General features: G+C 45.1%; 1 protein-coding gene across 1 annotated transcript; it reads left to right on the top strand.

The window, feature by feature from the left end:
- Positions 1-337: 337 nt before the first annotated feature.
- LOC143785143 (serine protease 33-like) lies at positions 338-17,341 on the top strand. The gene is made up of 5 exons (XM_077273826.1): positions 338-705; positions 10,930-11,140; positions 13,365-13,636; positions 14,787-14,956; positions 16,703-17,341. The coding sequence occupies exons 1-5, from the start codon at positions 663-665 to the stop codon at positions 16,931-16,933; spliced, it is 927 nt and encodes a 308-aa protein (XP_077129941.1). The 5' UTR covers positions 338-662; the 3' UTR covers positions 16,934-17,341.
- Positions 17,342-18,998: the final 1,657 nt, after the last annotated feature.

The raw sequence follows: 18,998 nt of genomic DNA, 5'->3' as shown, positions 1-18,998 counted from the left end.
CCTTTACATGGCGGGAATGTCTATCCTCAGACGTCACATGTAACGGGACGGGCGCTCGTGTTCGGGGGTCGGAAGACTTCACTGCGCCATTTACCAACTCTGAGCTCCGGTCAGAAGATTTAACAACGGTTTCTGGCAAAAACAAAAATGCTTGAAATATCACAAAGTTTTAGCACAGCTGCGATTTGCATTTTTCTGTCTTTCTAGATTTTTTGGGGAAAGTGACAAAGTTTAGCAGAAAAAGGTGGGTTAAAAAAAAATGCCCCTGTAAAATTATCCAGTGCCCTCAATGTGATGTTTCCCTATGAAACTAGCAGGGAGCAGCTTTGGGTGTGACTAGAGGCGGGGGAGCAGGTCATGAGTGGAGTCCGGGGTCAGCTGTTACCTGCAGGTGATTGGTAAAACCCCACAAGGTTAGTATCTGCTGAGAGATGACGTCATTAGTATGACAATGGCCGCCACGTCTGGTTTCTGGTCACATGCACTTATCTGAGTCGCGGTTGTCAGAAGAGAAGAGTTCTCTGCAGGAACAGGTCGAGCCGCATTCTGAGCTCCGAGGGACTGGGTGATGCTACGGTGGATGTGAGGAGACATCAGGTCTCACTAAGGAGCTTTATCCGTAAAAGCGCCCAGAAATTGCACCGTAACGAATCCGCGTGGCCATGAGTGACCTCCGCTATCTCGCCGGCCTCCTGCTGCTCTCCGGTAAGTGTCTCCTGCGACGACTGCGGCTTACAAAATGCGATCACCGACGTGATTCCGTTCTCTATCGGAGTGAGGAGGGCGGATCGGATCGTAAAACCGGGAAACTCTGATCACATCCGATCAACCGGGGTCAGATATTATTTACAGGACAAACAATACCTGAGCGCGATTTCTAGGTCATCTCTGGGCGTCCTGGGGCCGTACAGTCGATCCGATCACCGGAGAATGGCGCCGGGTTATTATTACGTTGTGCTTATGATATTCGGTGACGATACAGTGTAAGACTTATCGGGACCCAGAATATAGAATGCCGACACTTCGTGTTCTGTAGCCATTCCTTACTCTGATACATTGTGATTTGTGAAGACTGCGCTCGTGTGTTTTTTGTGAGTACAGAGAATCCGCGGCTTACGTTCCCGCGATTATTTGGGGAGTGGTTTTTGCTGCAATTTTCGATGAGCGTTTGAGTTCCAGCAAAGTGATGTGATATTTCTGTAATTCCACCACTGCTTTCTTTCTTTATGCTGGGTGTACTCACTTACTGGGGCAGTTTTGAACTTTGCAACGAGTCAATTTTTTTTTTTCATTTATAAATTTTCTATATCGATTTGAATGAGATGAGGAAAATCCACAGATGATAACATTTAATCCGCACCAGTCAACAATGAAGTTTAATCAAAGTAACAAAAAGTTTCTAAAAAAAAATTCATTTATTTATTAAAACATGAGAGCGAGAGAGAAGAAAACCCAGCTGAAAAACGCACAATAAAAACTAATGTAAAAAACGTACTGAAACACAATGAAAAACCCTAATTTATCTAGAGGCAGAAATTCTGCAGCTTCACCTTCTCATCATGGGAGCTGTGACTTCATGTAAACCCCTGCCAGTGATCCTCCTAGACGCTCTTTACCTGTGCAGGGTTTTAGGTACATGTTCGTGTGTGTCCCTGGCAAAACATGCTGACAGGTCCATTTTTTGTTGTTTTTTTTTACTTAGCAAATAAAGAAAAAGGTTGCACTAAATTACCCTAAAGCAAGGTCAATGTCAAATACATGAAGTATGAATAGCATAATGGCTTTTGATATTTTACGAAGAAACACAGGAGATGATTAGCACAAAATTTGGCCAAAAATTGTGAGCCCATCCCCCAACGTCAAGGTAATCTCATGGATCGGATGGGTCCCTGACCTAACTGCCCAGTGTGAACACTCACCTCTGGCTAATGTCTTGGTGAAATGTAATGGATGTAATTAAGACCACAGCATGGTGAAGGGTGGGGTGTCCAAGTTAGAAAAACTCGTACGTTAGTAATAACTGAACAAAGAACTAGTGTGAACTAGCGCATACCAGTTTAGTGCAACCTTTTTCTTTCTTTGCCGTGTGAGTTGTTTTTGGTATGCACTAGTTCAGACTAGTTCTCTGTTCAGGCAGTTTTTCATTACTTACTAATGTACCCATTTTTTTGCTAGCGGCACAAGCCACAAATATCCCGTACATGTACACACTGACCCACATGGATGACATCAGTGTAACACGCATAGGCATCCGAGAAGAAGCGGTACAGTAAGAACTTTTCCCGGGTTCTGAAGACTGCTCTCATCATTCTCCGCTGCTCTGCTAGCGATTATCATGAGCAGAGGAGAATGATAAGAGTTATCTTCAAGTGAGAACAACGACAGCAGGCGGCGGCTGACGGGAGTATTCATCATTACCTGCGCTATAACTAAATGAAAAAAACAGCATGGGTTCCCCTGTATTCTCTATAACCAGCCAGGCAAAACTGACAGCGGGGGGCTGCAACCCTCAGCTGTCAGCATTAGCTAGGCTGGTTATCAAGAATAGAAGGGTCCCCACGCTGTTTTTTTCTTTTATAATTATCTATGTAAATGTAAAAAAAAAAGAGCGAGGGGTCCCCCCTCATTTTTGACAATAGGTGTAGGCTGATGGGAGTAATAGTCCCATCAGCCGCCAACTGCTGTCATTGTTATCACTTGAATACTACTCTCATCATTATCCCCAGCTCACCGGTATAGCAGGGGAGAATGATGAGAAGTCTTCAGCACCCGGGAATAGCGCTAACTGTACCGCTGCTTCCCTGGTGTCGGTGTATGGGGTAGAGAGGCAGCACAAGTATTACACACACAGACGAGGATATCTAAGGTACCGGAAATATCAGGACTTGTGAAACCGCCCTTAGGTGGTTTTTCTTTTGAGCCTGAGAAATGTCTTGTGGTTACAGGAGATTCACAGATAAGTACAGAATCCCAGAGTTTTGGGCTGCGTTCCCACGATGAGCTTTTCGGTGAAGGCTTTTGATGTTGCAGATTTTCTGCACCTATTAGGGTATGTGCAAACGTTGTGGATTCCATTGCGGATTTTTCAGCGCAGATTCTGCAAAATCTGCAGGTAAAACACCCTGCGGTACATAAACTGCAGCGTTTTCGCGTGGAATTTTCTGTAGCATGTGCACTGCGGATTTGGTTTTCCATAGGTTTACATGGTACTGTACACCACATGGAAAACTGCTGCAGATCTGCAGGGCCAAATCCGCTGCAGATCCGCAGCCAAATCTGCAACGTGTGCACATATCCTTAATCAAAAAAGGGAACTTGCATTTTTTCAAAAATTTTGCCGCGTAAAATACATCATGAGAACATAACCTTGTATTTAATGTGCACCAAAGAAATGCATCTGAATGGGGAAAATACTTACAAAAAAAACGAGCAGAATCCTATTGTGGATTTCGGCTCTGAAAGAAAAAGCTTTTAGACACGAGAAAACTGGATGTAGCGTTACACTGTATAGTATGACAGAATATGGAGCGTTGCCCTCAGTCTGGGCTCTGATACATTGTATCATTATGATCACTGCAATCATCTATTGTGGGAAATCCGGATAATCTGGAAGGAGTAATAACTGTGGCGCTCGCGATGCCTGATTCCCCATAGTCCTATAACGGCAGGATGGGAGTGTGGTCGCCCCTCTGAGCGGGTTTAGGCTTCGGTGTAGATATTGGACGTGTTTTATTGTCCCGTGTTTTTGTCACATTCTCCCCCCACAGACAATAATTCCAGAAACCATCAGAAGCCGACTCTCTTCTTTCTGTTTAACCCTTGGAGTTTTATTCTTCTTTCTCAGTCCTCTGTGACGAATACCTGCAGGGAAAACGTTTCCCAACACGTCCAAAAATAGTAGAACAAATTGTTAAAGCCCCTCGGGCTGCAGCTTGTGAAGCTGATCCCACAGGGAGAAGGATCCCTCCCACTCCTCCATCATGGTTAGAGATGAGCACATTTGTTTGGAAAATGATCGCCGAACATGAATTAGGCACGAATATCACACATTCGTGATCGGAAACACTAGCAAAATGTTATAAAATTGGAAACCTTCAGTAAAGGACGGCAAAATATTTGCGTTGCTACAAAAGTGTTTTCATAACTTTAGCAGCGATAATGGTGGTGTATCTTGAGCGTTCGGCACGTGTTTGATGAGCGGAGGGGGTTTGCAGAGCTCAGAGGCGCGGCGTTCTTGTAAACAGTCTTTTTTTGGGGGGGGGGCAGTTGTAACCGTGATTCACCATGCCATATCTCACCTTGTTATTAAGTAGCAGTTAAATTCCACAGTGTGTATAACTCATACACATTAAAAAAATGATAATTTTTTTTCTGTTGCTAAACAGGATATATCTCGCCGTATCCAATGTTGCAATATTGTGGCCGTGAAATTGTTGTGTGTCTGGGGCTGTTGCATACAAAAAATTTTTGGTTTTACAAATGTGATACATCAGGCTAAATCTGATTTTGAAATTGTGTGGAGCATATCTTGTAAGTCATACAGGCGTCACCCACACTATAAACAAAAAAATTCTGTTCCTATTGTCATACAATAGGGGACATCTCTTTTAAAATTGTAGCAGAACTTCTTTGTCATACAGGCCTCATCCACACTCAAACAATTCTATTTTCTGTGACTAACACGATACAGCACGCCATATTTCAACTTTGAATTTACTGTCACTGTTTGAAGAGGTGGTGCAGAGTTTAAAATCTATTTTTATTTTTATTTTCTTCTAATACTGTGCTCCTACCACACTGTCTGAGCAACATGACTGAGAAAAAGCGAGGCCGTGGTGGAAGGGGAATTAGGCTTGGTGTGCATGGGGTAGGTGGTAATGTTTGTGAAAGCACTAGCAAAACAACATCACGTCCTATGCAAAGACAACTGACCACTTATTTTACTGGACAGACTACATCACTACCTTTCTTTGGGAGATGCACAGCGGTACGTCTTGTCAATGATGCCCAGAAAGAGCATGTCCTCGAGTGAATGGTAAGCGCAGCTTTAAGTGGCCTCTCCTCCTTCCTCCACCTCAACATCACACCCAGTACAGTCTACAGAGGTGGCACTCAAATTCCCCTTGCTTCCCAACACGTCCCAACTCTCCAACCATACAACTGACTGTAGAGAACCACAGATGGGTGAGTCTGAAGAGCTGTTCACACATTCTATGCCATGTTCAGCAGAAGTATACTCAAAAGCACTGCAGAGTCAAGAGGAGGAAATCTGCATCGATGCAAAAGATTTTTTTTAGATTGGATATGGGGCAGGACAAAGTAGGGTCCGAACAGAATCCTGACCCTCATCATCAGACATTAACCCCTTGGGGGAGGTGATCTTGATGAGACTCAGATATCTAAGGCTCACATAGACTGTACTGTGCTGTTAGGGCAGGAAGAGGGTGACTCCAAGGGCGAGGAATGTGATAACACAAAGGATGATGATGTGCTAGATCCCAGTTGACGTGAACATAGAGGCACACAGTGGATTAGGTCATCGGTGGAGGAGGATAAAGAGGTTACATTGCACTGTCCATCTCAGAGACGTAGTCATGCAGCCACGACGTGCATTGCATCCTCAGCCACAACAATGGCTGTGACCAGCAGCATTCCTGGATCTGCAGTTTGTAGGGGTGGCAAGGGTTGCCTAGCCTGGGCCTTTTTTAAAACACTGCAAAGGATGAGCTAACTCACATAATCTGCCAACTTTGCAAAAAAAAACCTCAGTCGAGGTAAAAAGTGCAATAATTTCACTAGTACATGTATGACCCTTCACATGTGCAATCAACATGCTTTACTGTGGGAATCCCACTGCACAAAAATGTGGACCAGCGAACCTCAATAACCATCAGCTGCTCCATCAATCACATGTGCTGCTTTTTCCTTCTCCTCTGTTACTGTGCCAACTATTTTGATGCAGGTCTCCAACTGCAGAACCTTGGGTTCTTTACCCGCTCCAGTCATGCTTACTGAGAGTCCGCTGTCCGCTATAACGAAAGCGGACATGCATGTTGTTTTTGACTGATCTCAGAGAACGAGCACACCACAACTTTCTCAACCTACCGTAACATCTCCGCCTGAACCTCCCTCACGGTCTCATAGTCCAGCAGTTTTGTCAGGCTCACCGTACTCCATCCACGGTCCTGCAGTTCTGGTCACTTAAAAGATTGTTTCCTCCTACACATGGCAAAATTAAGAGGTTGAACTCCACCATATCCAATCTGTTGGCCACGGAAATGTAGCATTTCTGCCTGTTAGATAGACAATTTCCGAAAGCTGACGGCCGTCGCAGTCCCCCAGTACCAGTTGCCCAGTCGGCATTACTTTTCTAAGAAAGCTGTGCCTGCGCCTCACCAGCATGTCGCACACAACCTCATTCTGTGCTTGACTAAATCTCTGTCCGCCAGGATGCATTTCACCAAAGACACTTGGACGAGTAACCATGGCCAAAGGTGTTGCATCTTGGTGACTGAGCACTCGGTGGCTATCGGGGCAGGTGCTGCTCCACAAGCCTTGGAATCCCCAAAGCTTGCATGCCAAACCTCTACATTTGACACTTCCTCCACTGCTTCTGCCTCCTCTATCTCCTCTAGGGCCTCCACCTGCGCCCTCAACCTGTGCCTTTAATGAGACACACGTTCCAACAGTGCAGAGCAAACCTGCACCACCTCCGTACTGCACAGCCAGGGCTCAGTGCAATCAGGAAGTGTTAAAATTGATATTCCTTGGACATGGCAGTCATACAGCTGGAGAGTTGTGGACGGCTCTAAAGGCTGAGTTTAATCAGTGGCTGTCTCCACTTAACCTGTATCCAGGGAAGGTCGTGCCCGATAATCGTGTAAACCTGGTGGCAGCCCTAAGGGGAGGCAAGCTCACACACATGCCTTGCATGGTTCACATCCTCAACCAGGTGGTGCAGTATTTTCTCTGCCACTATCCTGGCCTGGGAGAGCTGCTGCTGAAAGCAAGTAAGCTGTGTGCTCATGTCTGCCATTCGTACCCCTCAGGTCATTGACTTGCATCGATACAGAGGTCTTTTTACATGCCAGTTAACAGGTCGATATGCGATGTGCCGACACAGTGGAATTCCACTCTGCACATGTTGCAGTGACTGTGGCAGCAGCAATGAGCCCTGACTCAGCATGTCATGTGTATAGCCTGGGCCAACGCAGTACGAACGTAGCGCATATCATATTTACGGAGTGGGCACAGATTAAGGACCTCCCTGCACAGTTTTGGAATGGCTACGAAGATGGTTAGCGCTAACGAAGCTGTCATCAGCATCACTATTCCGGTCATCTATATGCTGGAGCAGCCATTGAATAGCCTGTGGGATGAGGTGGTGATCCCAGAGGAAGAGGAAGTAGCAGAGAAGGATGTGAAAGGGATAACATTCTCTCTAAGTTCCAGACTGTCATCACACAGGCGGGTGCCAAGGGAGGGTGGATTACTGCGATCGAGGAGGACTAGTGATAACAGACAAACTGTTAGAGAAGGTGCAAGATCCGAGGAACAAATGGAGGAGGAAGAGGTGATGGGCGAGCAACTGTCAGGAGATGAAGAGGATAATCATGCCCTCTATGTTGTTCTTGGTTGACAGGAAGGGATGGAGGAAACCAGCATCAGTGTTGCCCAACCACCAACACAGCATGGGATTGGACCTCATTGTAGAGCCCGACATATGAGTGCCTTCTTGCTGCACTATCTGCAACATGATCCCCGTATAGTTATGATTACGAATACTGCTGACTACTGAGTTGCCACTTTATTAAGATCCACGTTATAAAAACAAATTTCACCAGATGCCCCCTGCCCTAGAAAGGGACCTGCGAGTGCTGGATTATCGAAACACGCTTTTACACAACCTTAAGAGAGCATTTCCCCAAGACAGCAGTGAGGCACACAGTTCACATTGCAGCTCTAGACTTCCAACTTCCAGCAGGTCAATTCGTCAATGCCAAAACATTAGCAGCAGTGGTGAAAGTGGAAGAAGCAATTTCTGTGAGTCCTTTGACACTTTTTTTTAGGCCAGCTCATGCACCAGCACAACAGAGTCCAAGTCTTACATGTGGTAAATGAATGGAGGGGATGGTGCAGGACTAGTATCTAGAACTGAATATAAATACCATCAGGGCGGGTTTGGACCCTTTCACATTTTGGTCTTCAAAAATGGATACGTGACCTGAGCTTGCCTCACACGCCTTGGAGGTATTATCGTTCCCGGCAGCCAGTGTTCTCTCAGAAAGTGTCTTCAGCGCTGCTGGTGTTGGCCTGACGGATAAGCGCATACGGCTGTCCCCTGAAAGTGTAGACAATCTAACTGTCATTAAGATGAACAAGTCATGGATCTCCAAGGACTTTTGCACCCCAATCGAAGACTGTACAGACTAGGTGATATTGCATTTTTTTTAGTGTGCTGCAGTAATCTCACGTAATTGCACTCTGTGACATCTTTAGTGTGGCTGCTGCCATTGATGTTAACACAAATTTGTGGACATGTGAACAGTCATGGTTAGTCTACATCTGCTGTGTTGGCTCTAGTGGAAAACATGTCGGTCCCTATTATACTATTTTTACTCTCGTGAAATTGATGCCAGTTCAGTGGTGTCATGCCCTAATTTTTGGTAAATGTGAACACTCCTGCTTGAGTGTCCATGTGATTGGTTGGCTGTAATGTAAGAGATGTCGATCCCTGTCACGATAACACTTTCAAGCTTCAGACATGAACTTGCAGCTCTCTGGCACCTCCCCTTACCCCCAGGTCAGACAGGGAACTGCACCTTTGATAAGTAGTTACCGACGAGGCTGCCCTGTCATGTGATGGTTATCGGGGCACTCTGCAGTGAGGGATATATATATATATATATATATATATATATATATATATATATATATATATATATATATATATATATATATATATATATACCTCCGGTCCATCACTGCCAGGATCCTCCAATAACGCCAGAACGCTATGCTGCCATCAGTTCCTCCTTAGATATAAGCCTGGTTCGTTACCAAGCCTATATCGGGTCAGATACCAATCCCAGGTAGCGTGAGTTTGCGTGGAGTATGTATCAGATTGACCATAGAGTAAGACGAATGAAACTAGCAAATTTCGAAGTTTACTCCAGAAAAAGTCAGCAGTGTTTACAAAAGATATTACAAAAGAGACAAAATACAAGTTATGAAATAAAAGAAAAATACAAAACTTACTAAATCTCAGTTACAAGTATGACATGCCGATAAAGGGGAGGAGAGTTCCCAAAGAAATGATTCAGTATTCCAGCATGGTGTTAGCTGTCTCTACTGGCTCTGAATAATTGCCAAAGATGGACGTTCCAGTTTTATGCTTCGGCCATAAACTTAGGAACTCCCACTTTGCTGACCTCACATATGGGCGGTTTTCAGGGAGATATACATCTCTTTGAAAGGTATCAAAAACTAATTTATTTGCATATCTTTGGCCTGCAAGCTCACAGGCCATCAATATTGGCATTATTTTTTTCTCCTGTGATTTTACCATTCTTTAGAGTCCAAACACAGTATGTCTGTAATTTGCTGGTGGGCAGAAATTCATTTCCCAGGTTACTGATTGCCCTACATGCCACAAAATGTTGTCATGTGTAGCCTCAATTGCCCCAAACCTGGAAATCTAATTTTCAAGTTTCTAGGATTAACGTGTGTTATTGGATTTTGGCTTTGAGTGTTATGCCAAACAGACAAAGGGATTTTCGTTGGGAAAACACATTCAGCTCTGCTAGCTGGCAGGCCATAAAACTGACCATTTGTTGGAAGGGAGGGGAAGTGGAACTTCACCGAGGGGGCAGCAGCAGTGCAAGGGGGCTGCGTGCAGGACTTGGACATCTAGAAACCAATGGTGGGAGGAGAAGTACGCCAGCTCTGGCAGTATACCCAGGGCAATGGAAGATAATTCATATTTTCCTGACAATCCCTATTATACTATTTCTAGTCTTGTGAAATTGATGCCACCTTGTTGTTGTCTGCCAATAATTTTTGGAAATGTGTAGACTCCTGGTTGGTTCTCTTTAAGGCATGTTGCCTGTAGCGTTGGGCCTCTGACACCATCAGGCCTCTACTTCCTTGGACTCAACTACCTGTGCTACTATCCTTAGATTTTTCTGACAATGGTAGTCTGCAAAACTGATATTTGTGCCACCTGAGTGTGGCTGAGCATGAAAGCAGGTAGAGATGATGCATGTGATATCAGGGCTTCCACCACAGCAGGCCTACTGCGATCCCTCACCCACCTCGTCTTACGGTGACGTTCAATTGAAAGCTGTAAATCCTGTCCCAGACCTGATACCGCTTGCCTGGCTGATTGCTGCCGTCCCATGCTACAGTTTGTACCGTTGGTGAATTGAGGCCACTTTCCTGGTGTCTGTCCCTCATTTGATCTTTTGGGCTTGTTAGAAGGTGTGCATAGTTTGTTTTGCTTCCCATTGACTTGAATGGCTTTCGGTTTTGTTTGGCGAATATGCAACTAATCGGTGAATATTGCAAATTCGGCAATTGTAATCCAGACTGAACAATGAAATATTCGCTCATCTCTAAACCTGAGCACTCTGGCCACAGGGGTCACCCTTGTTTGTAGATCTGACCTCCCAAGACAATATGGAGGAGGCATGGTGATCAGACAAGTGGGAGACCCATCAAATCTTGATTGCTTCACTTTGAGGGGTTTAGATATATTGCACCCCTACCTTGGGCGAAGACCTAAAGTTACGTGGTCAAGGGTTGAGTAGTAACGTCACCTGATGTGAGTGAATATATGACTGATAGGCACAGTACACACTGTTTGATACATAAATGGTTGATGTCACCAGGTTAGATAAATTAAGGATAACATTTTCTGTTGTTTTCCAGTCTACACCTCTCCAGTAATCTCCAACCCCACCACTGACTCCCAATCAGGGTGCGGAAGTCCAGTGATCAACGATCGGATAGTTGGTGGCACAGATGCAACTGACGGAGCATGGCCATGGCAGATCAGCCTGCGGTACGAAGGTTCCCACATCTGCGGAGGGTCCCTGATCTCCAACCAATGGGTGCTCACCGCCGCACATTGCTTTGAATCGTAAGTTCCTGCCTGGTCTACCCTGTAGTGGTTAGCATGGTCGCCCTTGTTGGGTTGTGGGATTTGATAACATGTCCTATAGTAGAAGTACAGTAAAATATGGCCATTGGATTGGAGAGGGAGGGTAGAATAAATGATATCCAAGCAAGGAATGACTTCTGTGACAGGGTCACTGGCACAGTGTATGAGAGGAGACATGTGGCCGAGTGTGAGGGGTTGACACACTTAGCTGCTTTGTCAGGCTTACACAGGAACACTGTTGTGGTGAAGCACCTGCTGGTTTATTGAAGTCAGCATACACCAAGGCAGGGTTCCCAAAACAAAACAGAGCCTTTCTGGCTTAACGAAAAAACAAAACGAATAAAGTATAAGAGTCCTTTTCTCTGCAGGTCTCAATCTGCAGGCATCAGGCAATGTCCTCCGCTCCTCCTTGAAGCTATGTGGGAGTACTTCCTCTCCCAAGACACCACCACAGACTGTCTCACATGTCCAGGCATTTAACCAGGACCATATGATGGTCACATGATTGTGACCTCACCGCAGGTCCTGCTAGTACACCTCCTGGTGTTGGCTACAGGAAGAGATATGGTAGCACTCTCCCACCCACTCTGAGTGCTCACATAAAACCAGCCCATGTATGCAGCTTACTTTAACCCACCCAACACTTAGTGTGCTGGAGGAAAAATATCCTGGTTTCATACCACTGACACCAACATGCGCTATCTCCCCTCGTACACTGTGCCAGTGACCCTGTCACATCTCCCACGGTAGAGGGTTGGTCCTTGTACTTGTTGATCAGGCAGAAGGTCCCATATCTACCTGAATGTCTTGGTGATGTATATACACTTCTGATTTATTGCCCCAGTATCTTGTCTTAGGTAACATCATGAGGCAGAAAGTCATCACTTCCAGTCAAAGCCCCAAAGATGTTTCCTGTTGTGAATTCTGCTTTTGGGCTCTCTCCGGTGGTTGTAGGTGGTAATGCAGTTGTCCCTGAGTTGCAGTCCTGGTCAGGTGTATCTGCTGATTGCAGTTCTGACTGGGGTATTTAGGCGTGCAGAATTCATTAGTCCTTGCCAGTTGTCCATGGTTGTTGGGAGGTGTTGGTCCTTGTTTGGTCCCTTCTGCCTTGCTACCAAATCAGCAAAGATAAGTGTCTGGTTTTGTTTCTGTGGCACACATGCTGTGTGCTCAATAATTCAGTGCTATTCATTTTTTTGTCTAGCTTAGGCTACGTTCACATTTGCGTTGTGCGCCGCAGCGTCGTCGCCGCAACAAAACGCATGCGTCGTGCGGCCCTATCTTTAACATTGGGGCCGCATGGCGCCGCATGTACATGCGTTGTCATGCGTTTTGGTGCGTCGTACGCCGCATGCGGCGTTAGGGCGCACCTGTCAGGGCGCGGCAAACGCAACATGTTGCATTTTTTTTGCGGCGCTGACTTTTAAAAAAACGCATGCGTCGTGTTTGCGTCGCTTTTGCGTCGTCGAAGCGCCTTTTTTACCATTGATTTGTATTGACAACGCAGACGACGCAAGTACTTGCGTCGTGGTGCGTTGTACGACGCACGCGTTTTCCAATAAATATGCAAAACATTGTATAGATTTTGGGGGGCGCATGCGGCGCAAAACGCAGCGTTTTTTGTTCAAAACGCAACTGCGTTTTTGTTTGCGTTGTGCGTTGCGGCGCCGACGCTGCGGCGCACAACGCAAATGTGAACGTAGCCTTAGATTGTGTCAGTATTTTCTCAGTCTTGTTGGATTCTCAGGAGTTGCAGATATACATTCCATGTCTTCAGTTAGATTGTGGAACTTTTTGTATTATCTGCTGTGGATATTTTTGGAAGGGTTTTAATACTGACCGCTTAGTATTCTGTCCTATCTTTCCCTATTTAGCTAGAGTGGCCTCTTTTGCTGAATTCTGTTTTCTGCCTGCGTGTGTCTTTCCTCTCCTATTCACAGGATAGTATTCCTATTTCCATCTATAGGGGTATTTAGTTCTCCGGCTGTGTTGAGGTGTCTAGGGTTTGTTAGGCACACCCCACGGCTACTTCTAGTTGCGGTGTTAGTTCAGGGTTTGCGGTCAGTACAGGTTCCACCTACTCCTGAGACAGTTTCATGCAGCTCCAAAGTCACCAGATCATAACAGTTTCCTTTCCTGCTGTGTAACATTATGGAGGGTGTCGATGCTCCTCGTCATTGTGGTGTTCGGTTTCTCTTTGTAGATCTACCAGTCCTTCCGACTACACAGTCGTTCTTGGTGATTACCAGCTGCAGGTCTCCAATACTCATGAGATTACGTCCAGTGTACAAAGTATCACCGTGAACTCCCTGTATAGTGGCAGTGCCTCTCCGGGGGACATTGCCCTGATTGAACTCTCCAGTTCCGTTACCTATACTGACTACATCCTGCCGGTGTGTGTCCCACCAGGGTCCATGAGCTTCTCCGATGGCACCGACTGCTGGGTAACTGGATGGGGCAATACGGGATATGGTGGTAAGAAAACTCAGGATGTGGAACTATAACCTAATCATGTATGATGCTTTCCAAGAGTACCATGCTACACCCCCATCATGTATCAGGGTATCTAAACAATCTCCTGGGTCATGATGTAATTCCTCATTGAGATACAGAAAGTCTTACACTTCAATGATTGACCATTAAAGGGGTTGTATATGGAAAACAAGTTGTTACCTGTTCACCGAATTGGTGATAACCTGCTGGTTGGTGGATGTCTTACCGCTGACAACCACACTGATCGGCAGAATAAGGAAGTTATATCTGTTACACCATAAAGTGGCAGGTTGGACCATCGTTCCACCTATTCTTCAGGAGGCTGCTGGAAAACACAGAGCATGTTGGTTAGCAGGCCCACAGAGAATGAATTGAACGGTGATCACACGCGCACTGCTGCCCCATTCTAAAAGATCCTAATTTTGCTGATCTGTACAGATGAAAATGGTCGGATAGGTGATAACTTGTTTTCACCCGACAACACATCACAAAGGGAGTGTCGGCACATCAAGGCGCAGCCAAAAGTTCAGTGCACCTTCCAAACCACTTGTTTTACATCCCTCCACCGTTTTCTGACTCAATAAAGTCAGAGCTGTCAATCAAGATAGAGATGGCAGGAAAACAAATGGGTGGGAAGGAGCACTGAATTTTTGGTTGCGCCATGATGCACCTGTGCTTGTTACGAACAGTCATTCTGAGCTGACAGGCCCTTTTTTAAAGAGCTTTGAGTCACTACTAGTGATTTTTGACTAACCACCCTTCACCAAAAGGAATGCGTGTCTCTGGTTTTGCCACAATTCCTACTCATGATTCACATCTCATTAATGGGTCTGCCGTTGACTTCCAGGGCAGCTCCCCCCACTAGGTGCAAGTGGAGACAGTTCTCTTCCTTCTCAAGGTGAAATAATTATTTCTCCTATCCTGTGTCTGACCCTCCTAGAGAACCACAGATCCTCCATCACTTACCGGAGTCTCCGTGAGGCGTCCTATAGACCCACACAACTTTGCATCCTCATCACATAGCACCACTTCACTCACCGAGAAAAATACGGTGGCCTCTCGTGTGCGGCTTTTGGTCTTTGTATCGTTATTTTGCACTCCATGACCTGGACCTTTGCTCTTCTTCCTGCAGTGACTCTTGCATCTCCTCAGACTCTGCAGCAGGTCATGTTGCCTCTAATCAATAACAGTGCCTGTGATGCCATGTACCACATCAACTCCGACATTAGTGCCAGCACACAGATTGTTCCAAGTGACCAAATCTGTGCCGGCTACCAGGCCGGACAGAAAGACTCCTGCCAGGTGGGTGACATTCTTTTCGTATACTTTTGTATTATTATTTTTGTATCTATTCTCCCTTTCTTTAATATTCCCCTCCTGGACTGATTGTAATACTGTTGTGAAGGACCTTTTCTTTCAGTTATGCTCAAAAGATCTTGTGGTTGGCTTTTTGTTTGTTTTTTTTCTGTGTAACCTCAGCACTAACATGACCATAAACAGGTACATCTCACAGAATTAGAATATCATCAGAAAGTGAATTTATCTCAATTCTTCAAAAAAAAAGTGAATCTCATATTGTCTATAGAGTCATTACACAGAGTGATCTATTTCACGTGTTTATTTCTGTTAATGTTGATGATTATGGCTTACAGCCAATGAAAACCCAAAAGTCATTATCTCAGTAAATTAGAATAATTAACAACAAACACCTGTAAAGGCTCCTAAGTGTTTATAAAGGTCCCTTAGTCTGTTTCAGTGGCTCCACAATCATGGGGAAGACTGCTGACCTGACAGATGTCCAGAAGGCGTCACTGACACACTCCACAAGGAGGGGAAGCCACAAAAGGTCAATGGTAAAGAAGCCGGCTGTTCACACAGTGCTGTATCCAAGAATATTAATGGAAAGTGGAGTGGAAGGAAAAAGTGTGGTAGAAAAAGGTGCACAAGCCACTGGGATAACCGCAGCCTGGAAAGGATTGTTAAGAAAAGGCCATTCAACAACTTGGGGGAGATTCACAAGGAGTGGACTGCTGCTGGAGTCATTGCTTCACCACACACAGACGTGTCCAGGACATGGGCTACAAGTGTCACATTCCTTGTGTCAGCCACTTATGTACAATAGACAACGCCAGAAGCCTCTTACCTGGGCAAAGGAGAAGAAGAACTGGACTGTGGTCAGTGGTCCAAGGTCCCAGAGTCTGGAGGAAGAGTGGAGAGGCCACAATCCAAGCTGCTGGAGGTCTAGTGTGAAGTCTCCACAATCGGTGATGGTTTGGGGAGCCATGTCATCTGCTGGTGTAGGTCCACTGTGTTTTATCAAGACCAAAGTCAGAGCAGCCGTCTACCAGGACATTTTAGAGCACTTCATGCTTACCTCTGCCGACAAGCATTTTGAAGATGGAAATGTCATTCTCCAGCAGGACTTGGCCCCTGTCCACACTGCCAAAAGTACCAATACCTGGTGTAAAAACAACAGTATCACTGGGCTTGATTGGCAGCAAACTCACCTGACCTTAACCCCAGAGAGAATCTATGGAGTATTGTCAAGAGGAAGATAAGAGACACCAGACCCAACAATGCAGACGAGCTGAAGGCTGCTATCAAAGCAACCTGGGCTTCCATAACCCCTCAGCAGTGCCACAGGCTGATCGCCTCCATGCCACGCCGCATTGATGCAGTAATTGATGCAAAAGGAGCCGCGACCAAGTATTGAGTGCAGTTACTGAACATACATTTCAGTAGGGAACATTTCGAATGATAAAATCATTTTTCAAGCTGGTGTTATAAAGTATTCTAATTTACTGAGATAATGACTTTTGGGTTTTCATTGGCTGTAAGCCATAATCATCAACATTAACAGAAATAAACATGTGAAATAGATCACTGTATGTGTATGACTCTATAGAATGAGATTCACATTTTGTATTGAAGAACTGAAATTCACTTTTTGATGATATTCTAATTCTGTGAGAAGCCCCTGTATCTAGATAACAATTGCCGCACAGTGAATTAATGTAATATTTTCTGGACTTTCATTCTTCTTTCCAGGGTGACTCCGGGGGACCCCTGGTCTGTGAAGTGAATGGAGTTTGGTATCAAGCTGGCATTGTAAGTTGGGGAGACGAATGTGCCTTGGCCAACCGTCCGGGAGTCTACACCTATGTCCCGGATTACTACGACTGGATCTACTCATCTGGAGCCACGCTCTTCATCTACTCATCCTCCATGTTTACCACCTTGGCGTTACTATTGATCACCTGTCTAATTCTGCACACGTGATGATCGGTGGTCGGCTCGGTGGAGCAAGTGAACTGGGATTATAGTCCTAATGGCTTGAATTTCAGAATTCCCTTGGTGTGATTACTGGAATACGTCGTCACCAGGACAAAGCTTTTGAAATGATGAACTTCATCATGTGGCCTCTGACCGTTTCTAAGCAGCTCCCATTTATTTCTGGATAGTAGAATGACCAACACATCACTACCTGTTACTTGAATGTTTGATGTCGGCCATGTTTCTGTCTCAGGAGCAATGTCCATTGGTTGCAGCAATTTATACCATCTGTACCCTTCTGACCTGTTCGACCATATTTCAGCAGTGGTTGGTGTTCTCAACAATGCGTGTGAGGACACCTTGTTGTGATCTATATTTTATGATCAATAAATTCTTTTTTTTTAACTTGTAAAAGATGTGACCACATCATTTTTGTCCAAATCCTAGTACATCATGACAGTCACAGATGTCTGATGGGTCTCACTTCTGTGACCTCTTCTATGTCTATGAAGTGATTCTCAAAAACTCCTTCCAGCCTGCAAACGATGGGGTTTCGCCACCAAATCCAAAGGGTAAAAGTATAGAGCTGCGCATCTCCTCCCATTAACTTCTCCAAGATGGCCAGATAAGCAAACTAGGATAATTCCCATGTTGAAAATAAACAGTCAAAAAGGGCTCCACCACTTCTCCATTGGTGCTTTGTCTCGATGTTGCTGCCAGCACCTGCATTACCAGGGGACCCTTGTTCTGAATACGCATACCCCTCTTTGTCTGCACCACCAGACCTGTTGATTCATTGTTTCCTTTTTTTTGTTCCATTTATCTACTTAAAAAAACTTTTGAGCTGGGAGCACATACAAAACCCAAGGTACACGGTTCATAATATGGCCATTAGGCATGTTGAGTTGAAAATCTCCAGGCTGGACCAAAGGGTTTGCTTGTTTGGGTGCATTGGTGGCTTTGTTTGGATTCCCAGCCAATAGTTCCATCCAATATCTGTTTTAGAAGATTAGCTGGGCTTCCTCACATCCTCTTGGATTAATGTCCTGCATGAATTCATGAACATCAAGGCTTCATGTAGAACAGGAGGGGCCTTGCAAGAAGTTTCCAGAAATGACCTACTTGCTAAACTCTCTACATCTTCTCTAGTATTGGGTTTGCAATAAATCACGTGTAGTGAAAGGCGTCGAGTCTGCCACTTCCATGGAGCCTCCGGGTTCACTAGATACTCAATACTAACCAAACAGATAAACAATGAGCCACTCGCTGTACGACTATTCAAAAGGTCCCACACACTTGTCTGAGCCTCGTTACTTTATTAATATTGATGAAGGTTTCCTATGTTTCACAGAAACTACAGGAAAACAATGAAGCGAACTGGTCTGACCGGTCCCTACTATCTTTGTAGGCAACACAAAGGTTCTATAGAAACCTACATGAGTATGTTCCTAATGTACATGACAGGATCCACAATGGGATGGACCATGTGATCGAGATACTGGAAACTCCAAGTAAAAGGGTGAATCTCATGGTGAAGATGTGTCGCATCACAGGATGGTTAACTCGCTTCTCCTAGTCTACAATCTGGCCACCAATATGAGAATGCAGCATGGGTGAAGAATATGAGTGCATTAATGTCTTCCTGAACCTAAAATCAATCATACACGTTAGGAAAACAATGGCTGAAACTGGTGTGACCTCATGAGTGTCTAATATGTATGGGGGATGGTCTCACATCTCCTCCATATCTGTCAAGGGAAAGTCATGTTAGAAGGATGGAGTATGTATAAGTTCAACAATGCTCAATCGTGTGGGGGCCTGATGAATCTGGAAAGGACGAAGGTGTGTGAAAGAGACAGATTGGTTTAGAAGGAGGGTACGGAGGAGAATAAAGGGGTCTGGAGGAGACAGGAATGTCTGAAGGAGGTCAGAAAACAGGTGAAACAAATATTTGGTGGTAGCTGAGGTATCTTAAGGAACAGGAGTTTGCAGGTCAGAGGGCTCTGGAGGGGACAGAAGAGTATGTAGGATCAAGGGGTCTAAATTAAAGCAAAGGAGATTAAAAGAGATC

The sequence above is a fragment of the Ranitomeya variabilis genome, chromosome 7 (assembly GCF_051348905.1).
Source record: "Ranitomeya variabilis isolate aRanVar5 chromosome 7, aRanVar5.hap1, whole genome shotgun sequence".
Taxonomy (NCBI): Eukaryota; Metazoa; Chordata; class Amphibia; order Anura; family Dendrobatidae; genus Ranitomeya; species Ranitomeya variabilis.
Note: the sequence above shows the minus strand (reverse complement) of the source record. Positions and strands in the feature narration are given on the sequence as shown.

Bases quoted from the DNA above. Each gene is read 5' to 3' on its own strand.
- LOC143785143 (XM_077273826.1), top strand. From the start codon at position 663: ATGAGTGACCTCCGCTATCTCGCCGGCCTCCTGCTGCTCTCCG. The intron at 11,141-13,364 runs GTAAGTTCCTGC...TTCTCTTTGTAG, and splicing joins GCCGCACATTGCTTTGAATC to ATCTACCAGTCCTTCCGACT. The intron at 13,637-14,786 runs GTAAGAAAACTC...TTCTTCCTGCAG, and splicing joins GGGCAATACGGGATATGGTG to TGACTCTTGCATCTCCTCAG.